At 37.2% G+C, this 23,313-nt stretch overlaps 1 protein-coding gene across 3 annotated transcripts in view; it reads right to left on the minus strand.

The window, feature by feature from the left end:
* Window positions 1-23,313, minus strand: part of anks1b (ankyrin repeat and sterile alpha motif domain containing 1B) — a 248,589-nt gene that overhangs the window by 174,201 nt on the left and 51,075 nt on the right. For 2 of the 3 annotated variants that reach the window (XM_065268491.2, XM_065268490.2), the window contains exons 2-4: window positions 17,204-17,284; window positions 15,423-15,579; window positions 5,897-6,193 (exon numbers count right to left, since the gene is read on the minus strand). In XM_065268491.2, the coding sequence (XP_065124563.1) occupies window positions 5,897-6,193; window positions 15,423-15,579; window positions 17,204-17,284 (535 nt within the window). Of the gene's footprint in view, window positions 1-61; window positions 99-5,896; window positions 6,194-15,422; window positions 15,580-17,203; window positions 17,285-23,313 lie in introns of those variants that run through there. The other variant, XM_073814739.1, reaches the window with a different exon arrangement.

The raw sequence follows: 23,313 nt of genomic DNA on the forward strand, positions 1-23,313 counted from the left end.
TCACATCTTTATCCAGATAAGACCGTAAAAACATGCAAAGAAAGCATCTATTGTTACTTACTCAGAGAAAACACGAACAAGGAATGCTGTAGTTAAGAGAATCATTGTTAAACTCCAATCCAGATCACTATCTTAACTAGAAACTAGTTCTGAATGAGTTCAATAAGAGAACTTCGATGCCCACTGTCGTGTTTTACTCGGAGTTTGAGATGAGTGTTGAACACGCCCAACAAAAGGACAGGAAGTTGGCCCTTCTCCGCTCAATGGGGACCACTTCCTGTCCGGTTTCCCATGGTGATTAGCCATTGATGTCACCAGAAGGAAATCGATTTACTCTCACTCTGCTTCCAGGAATTGATAGACAGCATGCAGATTGTCTTCCTATCTTATTCCCTCTCTTTCTATGTAATTTTTTAATTTACAGTTTCCCTGGCATGATTGGCTTGCAAACCATATTGCCAAAAGTGTCAATCCATGCAACACAGTGACGTGTACATACATACATTACAAGGGAAAACAGTCTACAATAGAAAAAGGATTGAATAAAGAGAGAGGTTAGGAAATCCTGACATCAGAGTTTTTTTTTCTGAACACTCTCTCACATACAGACACATTCATGCACCCATTCAAAGACAATCCAGCACTGTTACATGATAGAAAAATGAAAATCACGATTTTGTGTTCCCTGAAACAGCTTTGGAAATTTTGCAGTATATTTTACAGTATACATCTACATGGTACATATATGGTAAATATGTTGTTCTTACAGAAAAATGTGTAGTAAAACTAGGTACTTACTTTTGAGTATTTGTGCACTATAAGTACCTGTCATTAACTTACACTCGCCTGTAAGTACTAATTAAAGTATGGTTATTAAAGGTATCATTACTGTACTTACCAGCAGTGTGCCTGAACGAGTTCATTGAACAAAAGTTCATGAAGTGGTTCATATTTTGGGCAAACGTGAACTAAACGTACTGTATTACTGCCTGATGAACGTTACTGTGAACTCTTTCGTTCTGGGGCTTGTGAACGACACGCTCTTTCAGTTTAACGTCTTTCAATAGGGTGCCAGATTTCTATAGAGTCTTCCAGGCGAAAACCCGACTAATGTTTAGCGGAAAAAACACCCAATCTGGCAACACCCGCGTTTCATGGCTGCATGCGTCATCAAAACAAAGAGCAGCATGGAGGTGACGCACTGGACGCTGCTCACGTAGTTTAACATTAAATAACATAATATTTGTCCTAAACGGTTAACGATTAAAGGAATAGTCTACTCATTTTCAATATTAAAATATGTTATTACCTTAACTAAGAAGAGTTGATACATCCCTCTATCATCTGTGTGCGTGCACGTAAGCGCTGGAGCGCGCTGCGACACTTCGATAGCATTTAGCTTAGCCCCATTCATTCAATGGTACCACTCAAAGATAAAGTTAGAAGTGACCAAACACATCAACGTTTTTCCTATTTAAGACGAGTAGTTATGCGAGCAAGTTGGTGGTACAAAATAAAACGTAGCGCTTTTCTAAGCGGATTTAAAAGAGGAACTATATTGTATGGCGGACCAGCACTTTTGGGAGTACTTCGACTCGGCGCAGGAACACCCTCCCTCTCCCATTATGAGAGGGAGAAAGGGAGCGGATTTTTTTTAGTTAAGGTAATAACATATTTTAATATTGAAAATGAGTAGACTATTCCTTTAACATAGGCTGCTAACGCATTTTCTGGATCTTGATAGACTCTGACTAACCTCACGCTATTTAACGTGCACGTGCGAGTTGTCCTACACGCGATGCCTCGGAGCGCTTCTCGCCCAGAAAACCCCCTTGAAGCCCCCGGCTAGCCTATCAAGGTATGTGCAATCAAATACAAAACTTAAAACACCGTAAATGCTAATGTAAACCCTGCTTGGATAAGGATTTAAAGTTGGATATGAAGATGAAATCTGGCGCATTTAGCTTCAGTGTTAAAACTAATAAAATAATTGCTGTCTGTGGTTCTATATGGGCTATAATGGCAATAATTAAAAAATAATAATATGGGGAAAAAGAACTATAAATTAGTTCATTTTTGGAACTGTGAACTAGTTCAAAATTTTGAAATATGAACTATGAACTAAACTAGTTCATTTTAAAATTTGTTAACTGTGAACTGAACTAGTTCATGTAGAAAGTGAACTTTCCCAACACTGCTTACCAGTTGTACATATATGGTAGTTATTTTGTAACTCTACTGGGCAATACCAGACACAGTGTATTTATAACTAACAAGAAACACTACTACTTACAAATGTATGTTCAATATAGGTATTTAGTACTTACAGGCAAGTGTGAATTAATGACAGGCACTTATAGTTTACATATATGCTAAGCATGGGGCGGTTACCGGTTTCAAGGTATACAAAGGTTTTAAAGAGTCAAGGTTTCAAAACCACAAAATTTTCTAAATAAAAGTAAATTTTTAAAGCAACACTATGTAGTTTTTTTACCTTTAAATAATGTCTCTAAATTTTTTTCAGTGATAGAACAACTTTTAACTGGACAAATTGTACTGTTGCTGCAACCTGAGCAGCCTCCTAGCTGCTACAAGCACACTCACAAGTGGCGGTGGAGGGTCTAGCACACAGCCCGCCCCTCCCCCTGCCTGCAGAAGAGTGTCTGATACCAGGCACTGTTGCGCATTTCAACTACATGGGGGAGCTGTAAGTCATTTTTACATGGAAACATATTTTATCCGTTTTTTTTTTTTTGGAAAACATACATTTCAATACCGAGCCCCTAAGGTGACATTGGAGTAAAAAAGTTTAGTTTTGCGTGCTCGCATGAAACTATCACGTGCTCGCATGAAAATATCGCGCACGTGAAACTTTCGCTTTCACGTGCGCGCACGATAATTTCAGGTGAGCATGCGATAGTTTCACATGCTCGCGCGATAGTTTCACATGCTCGCGCGAGCATGTGAAACTATCGCGCGAGCATGTGAAACTATCGCGCGAGCATGTGAAACTATCGCAACTATCGCATGCTCACCTGAAATTATCGTGCGCGCACATGAAACTAAACTATATTTAATTTTTGCTCCATGTCCCCTTAGGGGCTACGTATTTCAAAGCATAATATCATAATTTTTACTCCACTACATTTCATAATTTCAAGTTTTAATTTTTTTATATTTTTTTTATAATTTAATATTTAAGTACATTAAACATCTAGTTTTTTTTTACTTAAGTAAATGCAGGGCTTGACATTAACCTTTTGAGGAACTTGTCCTCCGGACAAGTAAATTTATGTTTCACTTGTCCATGCAAAAAAGTCACTTGTCCGGGTAAAGATTTATAATATAATTTATTTTTTGTGTTTTGCTAATCAGTGGCGGTGCCAGGGATTTTTCATAGGGGTGGCCAGGCAGGGGCCAGCAGTAACTCTGGGGTGGCACATAAAATCTCTATCATCCAACCTTAAAAACGTTTAAGTATTATAGGTGTATTAATCACAATGATGTATAACATACAATTGCTACAATACTTTAATTTCAATTAAAAAGATTAACATACAATTTATAGTCATAATTCAACCTCAAGTTTTTTTTAACTATTTAGTCAAATAAAACTTTTGAAATTTACTTTGAAACCAGAATTTATATCTCCCATTGCTGAAAAAACTATAGAGACCAGAAAATCACGTGAATTTTGTAGGCCACTGAAATTTATTTTACTAAGATTCATTTGGCTGCTTCTTGCTACTCTTTCTGAAGAAGGATGCTATATCTTCTGCCTTTCTCTTCATTTTTCCCACATTTCAATGATTGTCTGACATTAAAACACTAAAGCAACACATTAAAACATTACCATGTTTTAAAAAACGTATTAGGGTAAATGTATCCAGATTATCTGTCATATATAAAATCAATCTTAATCCTAGCATTTACGCTGTAATGTTTAGTGTGGGATTTTTTATTGTACAGTGACGAACTCTGTCAGATTCAAATCGGCTGTCGCGGGGCGCACACATAGGCGCGCTGAAAGAGAGATTCTCATTATAAAACAGATTCTTAAACAAGATTTTAAGCCCATTATGCGTTTTTACCGAACTTTAGAAGAGAAAAAATACGGACTGCGGTTGAAGTGTCTGTCATTTATATTCACGCCGGAGCCTGAAGAAACATCACTCTCCACTCCATGCCGCCCCGCCCTCCGTGTTCGGCGATCAGGTTTCATGCGCGTGCAGCTTGTTTAGTAACAATAACAGCAAGGTGTAAACGTGTGTGTGTGTGTCGGCGCGCTGCGCTCTCTGTTCAATATTCCGCTCGGTGTTTGCGCTGCTTGTTCTGCTCTGTCGTTAACGGCACATAACGTAAAGTAACATTGTTTGAAATTTAACTTGTCCAGTCGGACAACTAATTTTCTCTTACACTTGTCCTTCAAAAAATCCACTTGTCCCGGACAAGCGGACAAGCCTTAATGTCGAGCCCTGAAATGTATAGTTTTACTCAAGAAAAGTACACAATTTTTTTTGTAATTAGGTATTAAATCAATTTTAATATGCAATATAAAAGAACACACAGTATGATTCTATGCTTTAGAATGTAGTGAAAAATTTTTAGTAAAGTAATTTTTTCCCAAGACAAAACTCTGATAAAATTTACTTAAAATACTCAAGTAGTGTCTGCCTCTGATTTTATAAAGTCATGTAATAGATTTAATGTTTACGCTTAATATACATTAAAAAAATATTTTTTAAACAATATATGAGAATTTAAAGGCTTTATTTAACCTGGTATACATGTTGTATGTCACATAAGAAACAAATTGTATTGTATCTAGTTGAAATTTTTTTGTTTTTATACGCACACATATGAAAATAATAAATATTTGTGTAGCAAAGTCAATACCGGTAGTTTTTGCTAAAGGTTATGATCATACTGCCAAAATCTCTCGTACCGGCCAATGCCTAATAATGATAACTAATAACAATATACATTACTGTACTTACAAATTGTTTATGCATGGTAAGTGTGTGGTTCTTACAGACCAATGTAAGTTAATGACAGGTACTTATAGTGTACATGTACTCAAAATACGTATCTTGTGTTACCACACATTTGTCTGTAAGTACAACAAATTCACCATATATGTACCAGGTACTGTAAGTACACGTACTGTACAATAAAGTGCTACCTAAAACACAATACACATGCACAAACACAGTATTTCTGTGTCAATAATTTGTTTAGGACTGGATTCCATGAGGGTATGAAACCTTCAATAGTGTTAAGCAACTCACATATACACCCACAAGCATATTTACGACATCAACAAATTAAGACTTTTATTGATTTTATATACAGTAAGCCAGTGGTTCTCAAACCTTTTTACTTTTTATTTTTTTAAATGTCATAAAACTGGGGCCCCCCTGGCACCATCCCCCAGTTTGAGAACCACTGCAGTAAGCTTATTATTTATTCACGCATCTTGTGACTTTCATTTTCAAGCTATACAATTATTTTTTTCTTACTAAGACTTACTCTTACCATGCTCTTAAAATAAACCGTTGGCATTTTTAAAATACACAATATTTTATTTATGAATCGTTTTTATAGCTGAAAACATCCCTGAAGGAAAATGTTATCCGATTCAGATCACTTCCGGCAACACATCTGCATCCCTAAGTAACCTCCCGAGTCCCGATACACAGGGGTAGTCCGAGGAAACCCTGCACTGAGGCAGACTGTTCCTCTACTGCGTTCTCTCAAAACCACATAAATAATTCATCCATCAGAGTTTTAAACCATTCACACTCTCTCTGACTCACTACCACACAGGATTTCCAAGGGCTGGTGTGTTTGACGTGTGGAAGAGTATATGGCAATCATCACTAACATATGCACACACCTGCGTGTTCACGTCCATTCCGGCCTCCAACAGCACCTCAACGGTAGTGTGATGGCCATTTCTCGCAGCCAGGTGGAGAGGTGTGTGTTTGCGCGTGTTGCAGCTCATGAGGTTAGGGTGGGCGCTCAACAGCATGCGGACCACTTGCAAACGGCCATATAAAGCGGCCAGGTCCAGTGGCGTCTCCCCTCGGCTATTCCTCATGCTGGGATCCGTCAGCTCCTGCAGTAATACGCGGACCACTTCGGAGTGGCCGTACTGAGCCCCGCAATGCAGGGCCGTCTCCTTCTCGTGGTTCTGTGTCAAAAGCAGGAAAAAAAAAGAGTACAATGTATGACCATGACAATGTTCTGTCAATCACCTGCCTCCTAAATGAAAAGTCACATCATGTATGCTTTGCACATAATGTAATGAGATGATTGTTTACTATCATTTTATACAGCACCAATGCATTAATGGAGCAAATACTTAGACCGATCAATCCCATCTGGTTAAAAAGACAAATTACAGCCCTTGAAGGTGAAATTTGGATGCGTTAGCAAATAACTCATCATATTGTTAAGTTGACAGATCTAATGGCAGTGCTGATTGTAATGAAGGAACAGAGAAAATGTATTAATTATTCATTATGTGTAAAAAAAAAAATCACGGCTATGCTAGAATGCTCTGGGTGGTTCATATGCAGTTGCTAAGGTCTCCTAGAGCTTTCTGGATGTTTTTCTAAAGTCAAAAGAGCTCACGCCCAGAACCTCTATGATATTCTGCTCTTTATAGTAAATATGAACTCCATTAATATACACAATTTTATAGTCCTGTTTATCATTTATCATAAATAGAAAGTCTGATGGCTTTGAAAAGTGATAGCACAACCTATCCAACAATCTGAATTATTATTAAGGATGTACAAGGATGTACATTTGGTTTAAACATTGGGGAGGTTGAAGTGTCAATTTTGGGTAAAAAAACTCCATTTCTAAAAACAAAATATACTTCAAGACATAGTAAACAGTTGCAAAATCACTAAAGATGCAACCAAAAACATTGCAAATAATTCAAATGGTAAAAATGAATAAACTAAACCATGCACCAGGGGGCGCTGTGATCCGTGTGAATGCCACATTGGGGTTGTATTCAGGTCCAGGTACTCACAAAGGACATAAGTTTGAATTTCATCCATGGTCGTTTCACATTCATCGTCTGTGCACTTAGAGGACTTTGCTGAAAAATCGCATGGCGTTTAGCAGATTCTGCCAACAAAATGGTATAAATTCTATATGCCTTGAGTCTGGGTCAGTTTTGAAGTATTTAATAAATGTATATGCTGAGATCATTTGGTAAATATCATTACATGTATCTCATGTTTGACGAAGGTGGTGTTTAACAGCATTTGGGTAATTCTCGTGAAATTAGACTTATGAGGTGTCATGAAACGTTTTGATAAAAAAAGTAAATACTTTTTGATAAATCAAAATAAGAAGCATAGAGTTACAAATATCTCTTCATGTACTATTTTGCACATGATTTCAAATGACATCATACAAACCAATTTTGTTGTTTTTTAGACATTTAAGGGGAACATTTTCATTACCGCAACGTGTCAATGACTGGATTTGGGTTCTTTGACATGGAAATATTTATAATTAAAAAAATCAAAAAAATCAAAAGCTTCAGTGCATGTTATACTATAAACATTTACAGTAATGAAACATGTGGTATTTGGTGATCATTGGTAAATGTAGAGACAATAATAAGGAATATAAATGTGTCCAAGACCAATTTTATCATCCTCCGCAACAATTTTCAATCATTGTTAAAGCTCTCAAGGAACTAACATTTTCAACAAAAAAATGTTGGAAGGGACATAATTGACTGTGATACTCAAGATGGCTACCAGGTAAGCAGTTCTTATTTTTTCACTCCAGATAAAAGTTAAAATGTTGTTTGTCATAGTACCTAGACAACTTTTTAGTTCTCATTACCGAAACATGAGTTTGTAAATGCATATATTTAATGTAATATCATGTTGCGGTAATGATAATTTTTTATAATGATAATCTAAAAAATTTAAATAATTCTATAGGAAATATGTTTTAAATCCTCTAAAAATAATGGTTATAGTAAAAAAAAAACAAAAAAAATTGCTTCAAGGGCTTTTTAAAAGAATCTGATGACGGACACCTTCGAAATCTGGATTTCGTGAGAATCACCTGTTTGCATCTGAGCTCTTCATACACTGCATACCTTAAATTCATGTCGCTTCAGAAAAAAGCATCTACCAAATGCGTAAATGGAAACATCACATACTTATATATCTCAAAAGCGCCCCCTACTGCCTGTACCACACACTACACTGTTTCTCGAGACTCGGTGTGCTCCATAAAATCCAGGGGATTGAGAAATGCGCTGTTATGTCCATAAAATAAAGACAAAAGGAACATTACAGCAGGCCTGTCAATAACATCCAAAGCTCCGACAAGCAGTCGCTTTGACTCATTGAAGCAAACGGGTCCCTTAATTAGCCAGTCATGATTTAAGGCGATAAGAGACTGAGGTCCCTAAAGCAGCAAAGAGAAACAGACCTGATATCTCTCTGTTGTACTCTCCTCCCTGCCTGACGGTCTTCCTTTAATCTCTCGATTTCATGCACAAGCATCAAATAAATACACACACAGTCATTTCCTGCACATATGAGAGCAAACTCCATTGTGTGAGACGGCACACAAGATCCAGAGAGACACTTTTTTGCTTCCATATTGTTTGAGTCCTATTGGTTAAAGGACAAGTTCGGTATTTTAGACTTAAAGCCCTGTTTTCAGATTGTTTATGGTCAAATAGAATGGTTTTGACTGAAATTTCGACATGTTCGGCTGCCCTGAGAATTTTCGCGTGTTTGTGTTTCAGCTCAGACCTCTATAATGGCTTTATAGGTGCACTGGAACAATCCTTCCTAAAATGCATTAAACTTTCGTTTACAAAGACGTGAAACTCACCGAGTGGTCAGGGGTGTTCACTGATATGCTCACACAAAAATCGCTGCAAAAGACGCATTCCAACAGCTGTTTTAGCATTCGTTGTTAACTTGTGGACCTATTTCCCCAAACGCCTCACACCCGTACATTCTTCCGCTTAGAGCTTGAATAATAAACACTCCAGCCCAGGTGGTGGCGCTAATCCGCCTTTGCCAATTGCAAGAATAGAAACAAAGTTCCCGGCGCGGAGTAATACCGTACCTCACAGGACGTCTAATACAGTCAATGGAGTTGGTAAAAACTACGATAAAACCTGTTGGAATGCGTCTTTTGCAGCGATTTTTGTGTGAGCATACCAGTAAACAACCCTGACCACTCGGTGAGTTTCACGTCTTTGTAAACGAAAGTTTAATGCATTTTAGGAAGGATTGTTCCAGTGCACCTATAAACCCATTGTAGAGGTCTGAGCTGAAACACAAACACGCGAAAATTCTCAGGGCAGCCGAAAATGTTGAAATTTCAGTCAAAACCATTCTATTTGACCATAAACAATCTGAAAACAGGGCTTTAAGTCTAAAATACCGAACTTGTCCTTTAATATCCAAGACAGCCTGCACGATAAAATGGCATGAAAATTTCAGTGAATGAACTGTCACATAACAGACATATCTGGTGTGATCAAGACTTCAAGAGACATAAAACGTGTTATTGAAGTCAGGGAAAGATAAACTTGAGCAACAGAAGTGCTTTGTTCGCATCATCAATCCCCAAATGAGGACCCTGTTAAACACCAAAACAGATGTGTATACAGACAGTGTGGCCCATGAGAGGACAGAGGATGTGTGGGGAACGCATTAGTCTAGTACAATCCGGTTCAACAAATATGAATTCGGTCTGGGTTTGAATTAATCTACCATGTGATTGTAAACACGAGAAGCTCAGTTTCGAAGGTGATGATGTGACTATAAAACCTTCAGTAACTAAAGTATGATCACTTTCTCAAACACCCATACACTTTCAGCCAAGGGAGGAAGTGACATCATACTACTGACCTGTGCTAAAGTGAACTGGGTGAATGAGTTAACACAGAGGATCTCACAAACACATCAGGCTATGTATGTGTGTGCATGAGAAAGAGAGAAAGAGAGAGGGGGGGGGGCTGTTTCTTGGGGGCGTCCTCCCGGCCTAAAACAAAACATTCCTGACTGACGCAGACAAATATTGCAAATTTCTCAGACTCTCTCAAACACAAACAGATTCCACATCCTTAACAAACACACACATACATTATATTTAGACTCTATACCACTGACTTTTAATATTACTGCTGTTAACTTACTGAACATAACCCCTACCCTATGCATTCTGCAAGTTTAAAATAAACAAATGTTGTTTATTTGTGCGGTATACATAAGCAGCTGCGAGTTTCAGTACAGAATTGATGTTTGCAGTGTATGGCAAGCTGAGCTCAGCAGAAAATATTGAGAAAAGCTATAGAAATCTATAAACACAATATTTTCCAAACAAGGCCTTTATTAAGCAACATAAAAAAGCAGTAAACTCGCCCACAGAAAGGACACAGCATGTTGATTCAGTAGCTCGATTTACACACTTTGAGATCTGAGTTTCTTACTGTGTGAATAAATAACCTTTGGATATTAATGTGGTCCCTTTCCTTATGTAGATATTTAAGGAAAAATTCACCCAAATTTACATTTGAGGAGTTTTGATGTAAACCCTCTAAGTGCGTTTGCCTGTTTTCTTGCCTGTCTTTTTTTATCAGGCTCTTATGTTTAGGTTCAGTAATTTCACTTTAATGGGAATAAAAAAGTAATAAGTTAGTGCCTTATTTTCACAAATGTCATTTTAGAAAATTTCATTGGGATACCTAACAAATATGACTTTAGCAAATATGTCTTTCGCTGCAAAACTTCTTTAGACAAGACATAGTTAAAAGTTTGCAAAATGACTAAAGATCCAACTACATACATTGAATTCAAAAGAATAGAAATGCAGAAACTGAACCACACATTAGGGGGCGCTTTGATCCACTTGACTGCCAGATTTAGGTTGTATTCAGGTCCATGTACTCACAAGGGATGCGAGTTAAAAATGATCCACGGTCGTTTCGCGCACCATTGTTTATTCAATTCATCTTCCGTGCATTTACAGCACTTAACTAAAAAATTGCGTAGCAGATTCTGCCAGCAAAGAGGTATTTCTAAATCCCGAAGTCAGGATTAAGCAGAAGGTATTTGATGAACGTATAATTCGTGCCAGAAGCATCCGGTTAATTTAACTTTTATTTCACTTTTGGCAGAAGTGGCGTTTATTTGCCTCATTCCTAAATTTTGGGTAAACCATTGTGTCTAAGAAATATTGTTAAATATGTAGTGCTGGGAAAAGATTAATCGTGATTAATCGCATTCAAAATAAAAGTTAATAAATATATATTTTTTTGCATAATATATGAGTGTGTGCTGTGTAATTATTATGTTTATATAAATACACACACATTCATGTATGTATTTAACAAACATTTACATGTGTATATATATTAATGTATATTTTTACATATTCTATATTATATATAAATTTAAAATATATATATATATATATATATATATATATATATATATATAAATAAAAAAATCTAAAATGACTATATGTATGTGTGTGTGGTTAAATAATAATTACACTCAGTACACACACACATATTATGCAAAAAAATCACTTTTATTTTGAATGCGATTAATCGCGATTAATCTTTTCCCAGCACTATAAATATATTCACAAATATATAATTCATGGTCATTATTAAAGGAAATACTCAATATAAAATATTTAAACTAGGGCCGGGACTTTAACGCGTTAATAAGGTTAATTAATTACACAAAAAATAACGCGTTAAACATTTTTAACTCATTTTAATCGCACTTATTTTTGCACCGCGGAACATTTCTCATTGGATGAGTTTCGGCGGACCGATTATACTGGAGCACCAACTAGCGTTCATGACTTCAGACAACAACAAACCACAGTGAACATGAACGAAGAAGCTGACGAGACTGCTTTGGTTGGCCCCGTGGATGGGAATTTTTTTTATAAAAAACGAACGGATGGAAGCGTCGATAAGAGCATGGTTGTGTGTAAGCTATGCAACAAGGAGTTCACAAATCACCGCAGCACATCGAGCCTCAAGTATCATCTCAATGCAAAACATATAGCAGCTAGCGTGGACGTTAGCCCGACTCTATAGGTACAACGACTTGGTTGAACAAAAATAAACAATATTTTGTTGCTTAAGCTTATGTATTCAGTCATTCATTATTCATAGTATACTAAAAATCTATGTGAAAAAATAACTTCTCAGTGTTCTCAGGTCAAATATTTATATGTGATTAATTTCGATTAATTAATTACAAAGCCTCTAATTAATTAGATTAATTTTTTTTATCGAGTCCCGGCCCTAATTTAAACACAACCCTACACTTTATTTTCAAATCTGTGCCTCCGCGCTGTAATGTAGCATAAACCATATCAGTGTTAAATCACATCACAGGCCCACCACACATGTATGGCTTATACGTCTTTGTGAAAAGGAAAAATAAATATAACAACCTGAACCACTGCAGCCACATAGCAAACCACCACCTCTTAAATTCTTATTTCAGTTCATAAAATTAGACAACCTGGTTCTCCGACGACAGGTCTTGGTTTGAAGGGGATATATCATAAAAATCTGGCTTTTTCCATGTTTAAGTGCTATAATTGGGTCCCCAGTGCTTCTATTAAATTAGAAAATGTGAAAAAGATCAACCCAAGTAACTTAATTTTAGTAAACAATCCTCTGCAAGCATGTAAAAAATAGGTCATTGAAATTTAGCTCCCCTTGTGATGTCAGAAGGGGATAATAACGCCCCTTAATCTGCACTATCCTACCATGGCACTGCCATTTAGTGCTGAGACCAGCTAATTTGCATTTTAAAGGACACACCCCAAAACGACATAATTATTGCTCACACTGAGTTTTGGGGGTATGTTACTGATTTGGATTTAGGTCTTGGGGGTTTGGTGTTTTTAACACAGCTTTGTTTCTTTAACCAAGACGTGCAATCTCACATACAGTATATCTACATGCATTTTTCAAAAAATCGAAAATCAGCTCTTTAAAATTCCACTGGCACCTGCTCGCAGAATATTGTATCTGTGTAAGTAGGTGATCCTTAAAGTAAATTAGCACAGACTTCCCTTAATATATGATCATACGCAGTAAAATGCATCTGACATGAGCTGTCACATTCTTTCCTGCAAGAAGAAAGACTGCTGAGTGACAAATCTTCTGCAGGTGCATCTGACACGGATCTTTATTTCAATGTGAACAATGCCTAGATGAGCCAAGCGGTTAAGATTGATTTACTGTCCTTCCGAATGGAAGACTGATAAATGGAAGCTCTCCGGTTTCATTGCATTTACAAATCTGAACGAAACACACAGCCTGAAGCTAAATGTACGTATACATATAGATACGTAAGCTGAATTCGTTCCACACATCAAAAGGACATCAATACAAAAAATCAATACACAAAAAAAAAGATATACACTACTACTCAAAGGTTGGACACGTCTATTTGCAACATCCTGTACTAGTAATGTATATTATAAATTAGAATAATAAATCATCCAATATGCAGTAAATATGTAGAGCTGTCTAATCATTTGCAGAATAAAAGTTTCTGTTGACATAATATATGTGGGTGTACTGTGTCTGATAATTATGTATAAATACACACGCATGAATGTTTATATTTAAGAAATATTTGCATATACATGTTTATATTGATATATATAATTTATATTATATATAAATAAAAATATTTCTTATAGATTTTTTCTTAAAATTATAATGCATGTGTGTGTATTTATGCTTATATCAACCTAGAAAAAAAAACATTATCATTGTGATTAGTATTTGCATTTAATCAGCTTATTTGCATTTTAAAGGACACACCCAAAAATGGCAAATTTTTTGCTTCCACCTACAAAGTGGCAATTTTAACATGCTATAATAAATTATCTGTGGAGGTAAAACTTCACATATGCACTCTGGAGACACCAAAGATTTAATTTACATCTTTAAAAAATCTCATAATATGACCCCTTTAAACAGTAGTAAAGATGCTTACTGGCTGTTTCTCCCTCCACTACCATAAGGTTTTTGTAAGATCACGAGAAACATCAATTTAAGAGACCAGCCAATAGCTTGCTGCCATTCGGCTAATCGGGTTCACACCCCTTATTGGAGGGTTTACAGCCTGTGGGTCCGTGTCAGCATAAAAACTATAAAACACTTTAAGTGAAGGGACTATAAACAGCCTGTACAGTATATACTGTAGCAGCGCTGAAATAACAGCAATCCTTCCGACACAAAATATGAATATTGCAATGAAATCTTACTCATAAAGTGCTTAAGCTTCTCATACTGCATTGTAATATCTATACAATAATCGCCATATGAATTTATGTGTTTTGCTTTGCTTATGGCTCCTAAAGTAGGGTCTTTTGGGAGGGGGTATTATTTTGAGGAGGACTGGCAACCGGAATCATCATCCCAATGAAAAGCAGGCACATCTAGGGACCTATATAATAAATCATTGGGTCTAGGTAAAAGTGACTTTACCTAAAACTTGTCCTAGGTGCTGTGAATTTAAGCGAGAACCTCGCTGTGTGTATTCATTTACAAAGACTGATTACAAATAAAGTGAAAGCAGCATTTTTAAGCTAGATGCAGGATGTGATTTCCCATTGTATGTTTCCATTAACATGAGGCCTTCAACTCCATTAGAAGACCGCTGACAGTTTAAATGATTGCCGTACACTGTCTTTCTCGCTCTTAAAAACGCACACACATGGTGGCGGTGAAGGTCTATCCATCTGGCTGATGGTTTTGTGTGTTGTGAAGGGCTGAATATTGGGGAGTAATTGTTTCCCAGGCTGGTGTGGTCATTAAAAATGAGTGCAGACAGGAGAAGCAGGATCGCTTTCTTGCACCGAGACAGAACTTTTCATGCATAAAAATACAGATGATCTGAACGTACTGAACAAACCTATCATCAGCCCATCAGCACAGCTGGGACGTGAGGAACGGATGTAAAACCGCGCGTGTCTGTTTCGAGGCAGAAGGGAGTGATTGTGTGTTTGTGGGTCTGGTCGACAGCACGGGGACGGCTCATGTGGTTGCAGGTGTTTAAGGTGTTGAATTTGTAATAGACCAGTAAAACTGATGATGTTGTGGCATTGCTATTACTGTCGCTCATACTTTGGGTTAAAGATTCAAGCCCTAACAGCTAAAAAAAAGTCCTATGCATTTACATTGAAAGAGAGATTATGTTTATAGACCATAGAGATATCGAAGTTGGCTCTTTTGACTAAGCAACACCCAACCAACCCCCCTAATCACATTTTGCACATGCAAAACACAAATCATGACAAAACACAACTGCAAATAACTTGCATAATGCAAAACTGAATAGTGACGTGATCATGTGCGTGTGTACCTGCTCATTAACCCTGCTGTGGGATGGTCCATGGTGAATAAGGATCTGGACAATGTCCACGTCGCCTCTCCACGCTGCCAGATGCAGAGGAAAACAGCCCTTGCTGTCTGGAACATTAGTAGAGGCTTCAAACTGCAACAATTTCAACACAACGTCCCTAAAAGAACAATGGACAGGAAGGAGATTCTTGGTCAGTTTCAAAGAATAAATGTTTATTTAGAAGATGTAAAAATTCTTCTTCAGGGTGGGGCGAGTGATTGAAATATTCTCGAAAACAGATATTATTTTCAAATTATTTATATTTTACAGTTAAATTCCATCAATTTAAATTATTTCACTTTATAACAGTCTGTTCAAGCACTGCGTAAACAAGGTAATAATGCCCCATTCATAATACATAATTTGTGTATCATACAAATTGTACAAATCCCTCTCCCACACTATTATGTTTACAGGAAATGTTTAAACCACCCTTAAATCCAGAGCTAATCTGGTTTTATCCCCCACTTCCGGAAAAACTCCACCCACATCTTATAACCCCTTCTTAATCTGACTCCACCCCAGCACACTCCAGCCAAATCCTGATATATGAATTGAGCTGGATTACATTACAAAACCAGAGGTAAACATGACATCCAGTAGGGATGCCAAAAAGCATTTATTGCTATTTTTATGCTTTGTACATTTTGGCATTTCTATAAATTTGTATATTTTTGTGTGCACAGCAGTGATGTCCATTGTACATCTTGCTTTATCCATGCAGAATCTTTTAAAAAAGGTTTTTATTATGGATACGATCATTTTAAATAAATTGGGAAATGTATGGTCAATGTTTTGCTAGGTACAGTAAACAACTAAGACAAAAGTACATGGCGCAAAAGCAACAGGGTGATTCTCACGAAATCCAGATTTGGAAGGTGTCCAGCATCAGAATTTTTAAAAGCCCTTGAAGCCATTTTTTGCACATATGATTAAGGTCTGAACTTACTATAACTATTATTTTTAGAGGATTTAAAAAATATTTCCTGTAGAATTATTTACATTTTTAGATTATCATTATCAAAATTTATCATTACCGCAACATGATATTACATGCATTTACAAAGTCATGTTTCGGTAATGAGAACTAAAAAGTTGTCTAGGTGGTATGACAAACAAATTTTCAACTTTTATCTGGAGAGAAAAAATAAGAACTGGTAGCCATCTTGAGTGTCACAGTCACTTATGTCCCCAACATTTTTTTTTTAAATGTTAGTTCCTTGAGGGCTTAATCAACGATTGAAAATTGTTGCGGAGGATGAGAAAAAAACACATGTTTCTTTACTGTAAATGTTTATAGTATAACATGCACTGAAGCTTTTTATTTTTTAGATTTTGTAATTATAAATATTTCCATGTCAAATAACCCGAATCCAGTCACCAGGACACGTTGCGGTAATGAAATTTTTCCCCTTAAATGGGAAAAAAACTAAACAAATTTGGTTGGTATGATGTCATTTGAAATCATGTGCAAAATAGTACATGAAGAGATGTTTCTTCTTATTTTGATACTCTGACTTTGCATTTACTGTTTTTTATCAAAATGTTTCATGACACCATAAATTTAATTTCAAGAGAATCACCCAACTATGGTCGCAATTTCTGTCGTTACTAATAGTTCAATGGTAACAACGACCATAGCTAACAATGCTTTTGGGAAACATATTGGACAATCTGTTGAACTGTATGACAGTGTTTTAATGTATTCAAATAAATACTAATAAATACTATCGTGTTCTTACCTGTGTCCATTCAGAGAGGCGTGGTGCAGAGGTGTGTATCCAGAGCTGTCTGCACAATTCACATTGAGTCCTCTCCACATACTGCAGAAGAAAAGATCAGTCAGTAAAGCTCAGTCAACACAAAGCCAAAACTTCAAAACTTCTAAACAACCACTGAGACTAACAGAGTTGAGTTTGAGTAAACTACATTCATGCCAAGACAATTATGAAAACCCTCTTTTCCCACGATCTCCAGACGACCCTCATCTGCTCACCAACAAACACAGTGAAAGAGAGTAACTCATATACATTACAGAGAAATGCAATGCTAAAAATGGCTTATTTTCTTGATTGACTTTAGATCCTTTCTTTTATAAACACACACAAACACACAGACTTCAGCTGGTTTTCTACTAATCTAATTATATTTTCTATCCCCCAGTCTTTTCCAGTTCTTGTGCTGAAGAACCCTCAACACTGCACATTTTTATGTCTCCCTATTCTGACAATCCCAATTCAGATAACTGAGTCTCTATAGAGCTGAAGCATTAAATCAGATATGTTTGATCAGGGAGACATACTGTATGAAATGTCTGGTGTAGGTGGTACCCCAAGACCAGAACTGAGAAACACTGCCTTAGCCCTAAAATCAGGACTGTCTTGGGGAACAACCAGACCTTGTGATATGGGTGTCCTTAAATGCATCTGTACAGTATACCGCTAGGTGTATTATGTCAGCCCTGCCTTAAAGGTAGGGTTTCACATTTTGAAAAATGCTACCGGTAGCCGCCTAGCAATGAAATCACGATCCCACCCTCCACTCAAATCGCCATCCCAAGTCCCGCCTTTTTCAAAGCACATGAACACGCACAGATCAGACGGTCACATCTCATGTCTCATTCACCAGTGAGAAAACTTTGCAGTACAAAGTGAATAACATTTCCAAAATAACCAACATAAACAACTGGTTTACATCAGAATTAGTTAAAGCACACTTTCGGTTGTGTAGACGTAGTAACTATATCGTTACGCTAATCCGTAAACGAACACAAATCTTGTGGTAAAGCAGTAAAGTTACCGATGATAATTTGGGTTTTTGTTCTTTGCTGATTCAGACAGTTTGTTGTTGTTGTTATAAAAGATGTCTTTCGTTTTGTGACTCCTGTGTAGGTTGTCAATTCAGCAGAAAAGTTTGCCGACAGGAGGTGAGCGCACGTGAACGCGCCGATGACATGTGGTGTCTGCGTGGACTAGCTGCGCGGTGGGCATTCAAATTACGCTTACGTATGAGGGACAAAAAAGGCAACATCCGTTCGGACCAAAATCTATGATTGGTTGAACATTTTTTGGTCCTACGCCTTTCACAGATGACATACATTTCTACAAATACATTTAAACAACTTAACACAGTGATTGCTATCAGGATGTGAGGAGACTTTTAACCAGCATAACTAAAAATGTTTCAGGATCAAATCTGTTACCCTACCTTTAAATCATAATCCTCACATAAACCTTTCAGCATTTGACATCAAGACATTATTTAATCTTCTTCTAATGACGTTTTCCAAACGGGGACCATTTTAAATTATAACATCAGGTTGATTTTTTATTGTGGGGGCGACACACGGGCATACCTGAGAACAGCTGTAGTTGTCCATAACTAAATCATGAGAAGTCAATAAGTCTAGTTGTCTAGACTGATACGTATACTCATCATCACAGACAGATATGGGAAAGACAAAATGCCATGGCTCACAATATGTGACTCACAACATGGCCGACTAATCACAGGAAATACAAACTTTTACATGCTGCCATAAAAACAGACATTCAAATAAACTGCAGAAACAACATTAGACCACAAAGTGTGAGAAAAAGTGTGTGTGAACACAAACATCTGCGTGTGTGTCTATGTGTAACACCCAAATATCAGTGAAAGAGACATGATTGTCAATTATGGATGCTGATATTCAAAATGTGACCTCTGAATTTAACCTCTAACCATTAGGCCAAGACTGTCCCTCTTAAACTAATGTATTGGGACCCTTAAACTAACGCAAATGAAATTATCTCTATTGACTGCATACTGTGTCTGTGACCACCCCAGAAAATAACTTGGACAATTTGTATAAATGAATAAATAGTAATGTACTACTAATGGAAGTCCATTGGGAAAAGACATATCTGAAGGTTTAAAAGCGAATATGTGAAGCTTGTATAGTTGTTAAAGCACTTATAATAATTGTTCTGAACAAAATGTTATTTGTGCTGTACAGTTGTTGTTTAAGTATGTCTAAATAGTCATATAAGTGATGGAATACACGTAACATCATGTCTTGTGTGTGTGTACAATATTGTGTGAACGTTACCAGGTTAATCAGCTTTACTTGAGTTGAACTTTACGCAGACAAGGGTACTAATGAGCAACTTTATCTCACCAGTTTAACAAGGTGTCTGTGGTGGTACAGAAGTGGTCCTCCATTTACTATTTGATATTAAAACATTAGGGCATCAAACTAACATTTTTGAACCACTAACCTTTTGCTCTGCAAAATGCTTTACCACTGAGCTATACAGAAATAAAAATGTCATAATAAACTAAAATAAACTAAATAAAATCAACATTTAATGCCTTTTTTAAAGGAACACGCCCACATTTTGGGAATTTAGCTTATTCACCGTATCCCCTAGAGTTACTATAGATAAGTCCATACATACCTTTTTCGTCCCCATGTGCCGTAACTATGTCTGATGCACCCCCCGCTAGCTTAGCTTAGCACAAAGACTGGAAGTGAATGGCTCCAGCTAGCATACTGCTCCCTATAAGTGACAAAATAACGCAAACATTTTCCTGTTCATATGTTGTGATTTGTATAGTCACAACATGTACAAATATCAAGGTCATAAGAGACACAGCCATCTTTTACTGTATACATACAGGGAAATATCTTCTCAGAAGACGAAGCTACTTGGATGGAGTGATTTGCTCGCAGCACCTGAGAAACCCCCAATCTGCCCATTTAGCAGTGATTTGCCTTCTGAGAATATAGTTCCCAGTATGTATACTGTTAAAAGATGGCTGTGTCTCATATGACCTTGTTATTTGTAAACGCTGTGACTATACAAATCACAACATATAAATAGGAAAATGTTGGGGTTATTTTGTCACTTATAGGGAGCAGTATGCTAGCTGGAGCCATTTACTTCCAGTCTTTGTGCTAAGCTAAGCTAGTGGTGGGAGCATCAGACAGAGTTACGGCATGGACGGAGATGATAAAGGTATGTATGGACTTATCTAACTTTGGGGGATACGGTGAATAAGCAAAATTCCCAAAATGTGGGCGTGTTCCTTAAAGGCAATCAAACAAAGTTTGTAAACCAATTCTTATGGTACTAAATGTGATCTGATTCCTGGACCACTAAACCAGTCACAAGGGTCGTTTCTTTTTTATCGAAAGTTGAAAGCTAAATAAATAGGCTTTTCATTGATGTAAGGATTTGTTACGATAGGACAGTTTGGTCGAGATACAACTATTTGAAAAAGTGGTATCTAAGGCTGCAAAAAAAAAAAAAACTTAGCGATACATATGATATTACTAATGATAAATAGTGTTTTGATATATTTAAGGTAGGAAATTGACAAAAATTTCATCATGGAACATGATCTTAATATCCTAATGATTTTTGGCATTAAATTTTTTTTATAATTTTGACCCATACAATGTATTTTTGGCTATTGCTACAAATATACCCATGCGACTTATGACTGGTTTTGGTGTCCAGGGTCACACACAGGGTCACATAGTGTGTTATTATACTGTAGACCTGGCTCAAAATCCTTAATATAATTTGTACTGGGGTGTCCCACCTCCTTTTTTTCTATCCATTAAGTGTCCCAATCTGAAAAAGGTTGAAAACCTCTGCATTATGCATTTTCCTTATAGATTTTTATTGTAAATACATTACTGCACTGAAATGATTGACAATGATGTACTTTAAATTGCATTTAACCTGGTACATTTGAACTCTGGCATACAAATAAATCTAATACTATAAAATAAATAATACACTAAATAAATACTTGAACAGCAGCTCTCTCAGCAGTATTATTTGCCATTAAAATGACAGACTGCCAAGAAAAGGTTATGCAGAGACCCCATTACAACTACTGTCTGAATCCTATTTCATGGGGATTTGCTGCATTTACTTTGTACAGCACACAAACGCGCAGTCATAATCATGAATTCAACATTGCATTCTTTAATTTTGTTGCTGCTGTTGTGTCCTGGCAGGACCGCTGTGGTGCACATCTTAAAGATAACAATAGAGAATTGAGTTAGCTAACGGCATTAGATAAAGATTAAAAACAAGACACAAAACATTAGGAAACGATGCAAGGTATTTTTCTTCATGTTTGTGCTCATTCATATTGTGTTTATTGAGGGTCAAGGTCTGCAGTGTCTGTAACGTGTCCGGATGATTATGGTGAGAGAGACATTAGGCAAAATACAAGCAAAATATTGTGAAAAAATAGGAATACAATTCGCTTGAAAGCATCTTTAACCTAACACACACATAGCTAGGGAAAGCCCTGGCTTTGCTTTGAGCCTATGATTCATCCTGTGTGTGTGTGGTGAGCAGGGAAGTGCTGCACTGCATACAGTATATTAGTATTACACAACCTTACACACACAAACACACAAGGCAACACTGAGATAATTGGCAACGCTACACGTTGTGAAATCCTGAGTAGCTGGAAACACACAGGGGAGGGTTTATTGAAGAGGAGGATATGAATACAGGTGGAGAAAGAGGGAAGGAGACACCTAAATAAGCTCATACTGAGAGCTGACAACTACACTCCAGACACAAACACATACACACAAAATCACACACTGCCTGTGTCTGAAATAGCCCCCATTCCCTACATTAGTTTGCTAATATAGTCCACTTGAATGAGTGAAATCGGACACTAAGGGAGTTCATTTGGCAGGTGGCAAGGTTAGTGGCTAGCCGTTGAGTGTCCATCGGTTGTACACTGCTGTGCATATGGGATTGAATAAGTGCACTTGATAATGTCCACTTAACTTTCGGACACCACTAAAAAATGGCTGTTCGCTCAAATAGTGCACTATTTAAGGGTATAGGGAGCTACAGTCACTGGCATAACATACTCCGAAATACTGTTTACTTGTCAACATGACACTAGGAAGGATTGCTAGGGTGGTCTCATACAATTTTTTTTAAATGGTCCCTAGCAGTACCCTTTAAAAAGGTCCTAAATTGTACTTAGGTACAGATATGTACACATTTGGCACCAATATGTAGCTTCGAGGCAGTTATATGCACTCTTTGGCACCAATGTGTACCTCTGAGATGGGTGCATGAAATGGGATCAAAAAACTTGCATCATCTTTCCAAGACATCGCCAAGCAAAGAATCATGAGAACGAAAGTTGTACCCTTCTAAATTCCTACATGGCAGCCATGAGTGTTTTCACTCCGTAGTGCCCTTCGGATGTGGACCCTGTTTAGGACACACCACATATTGAACCAATGATTGGCAGGGCTGCCGATGCTCCTTTCATTTCCACTGGAGTATAATTAAAACCAGACACGAGCAATCAATAACCGCACTGTACCCTGGGGGCGTAGGAAATCCACTGATGTCATTGATTCTCCCATGAGCCTTCTGAATGTTTTTGGGCATGTGTGGCCTTGTCATGGAGATCACAGATGTATAAACCCACTCACAGTCAGGCACAGCTTGGCATCTTGTCGGATCTTTCATGTCTACCTGCAGTTGGTTTCGTAGTACAATACGATTACGGTAAATATCAATTTGCTTTCACATGCATCACCAGGCTCCCAAACGCACTTGCCGGATGTTGCCCCGTGCCAGCTTCCAAGTAGTTAACGCATAAGCCCACGAGGGAAGTTTGGATGTCTGTGCGTGTGTGAATGTATTAAACAGACTTTGTATATAAAGTACTGCCAAACAATCTGAGCAGAAGTCGAATTTAGATTTTAACAGGCAGACCCAACACTGATAAACACTCGAGTCTGCCACAGTCTGAAATCTGTCCTTGAAGGCCAAACAATGACTAAACGAAACTAAAGTTGGCACAAACT

This window comes from Paramisgurnus dabryanus, chromosome 1 (genome assembly GCF_030506205.2).
Source record: "Paramisgurnus dabryanus chromosome 1, PD_genome_1.1, whole genome shotgun sequence".
NCBI classification, from domain to species: Eukaryota; Metazoa; Chordata; class Actinopteri; order Cypriniformes; family Cobitidae; genus Paramisgurnus; species Paramisgurnus dabryanus.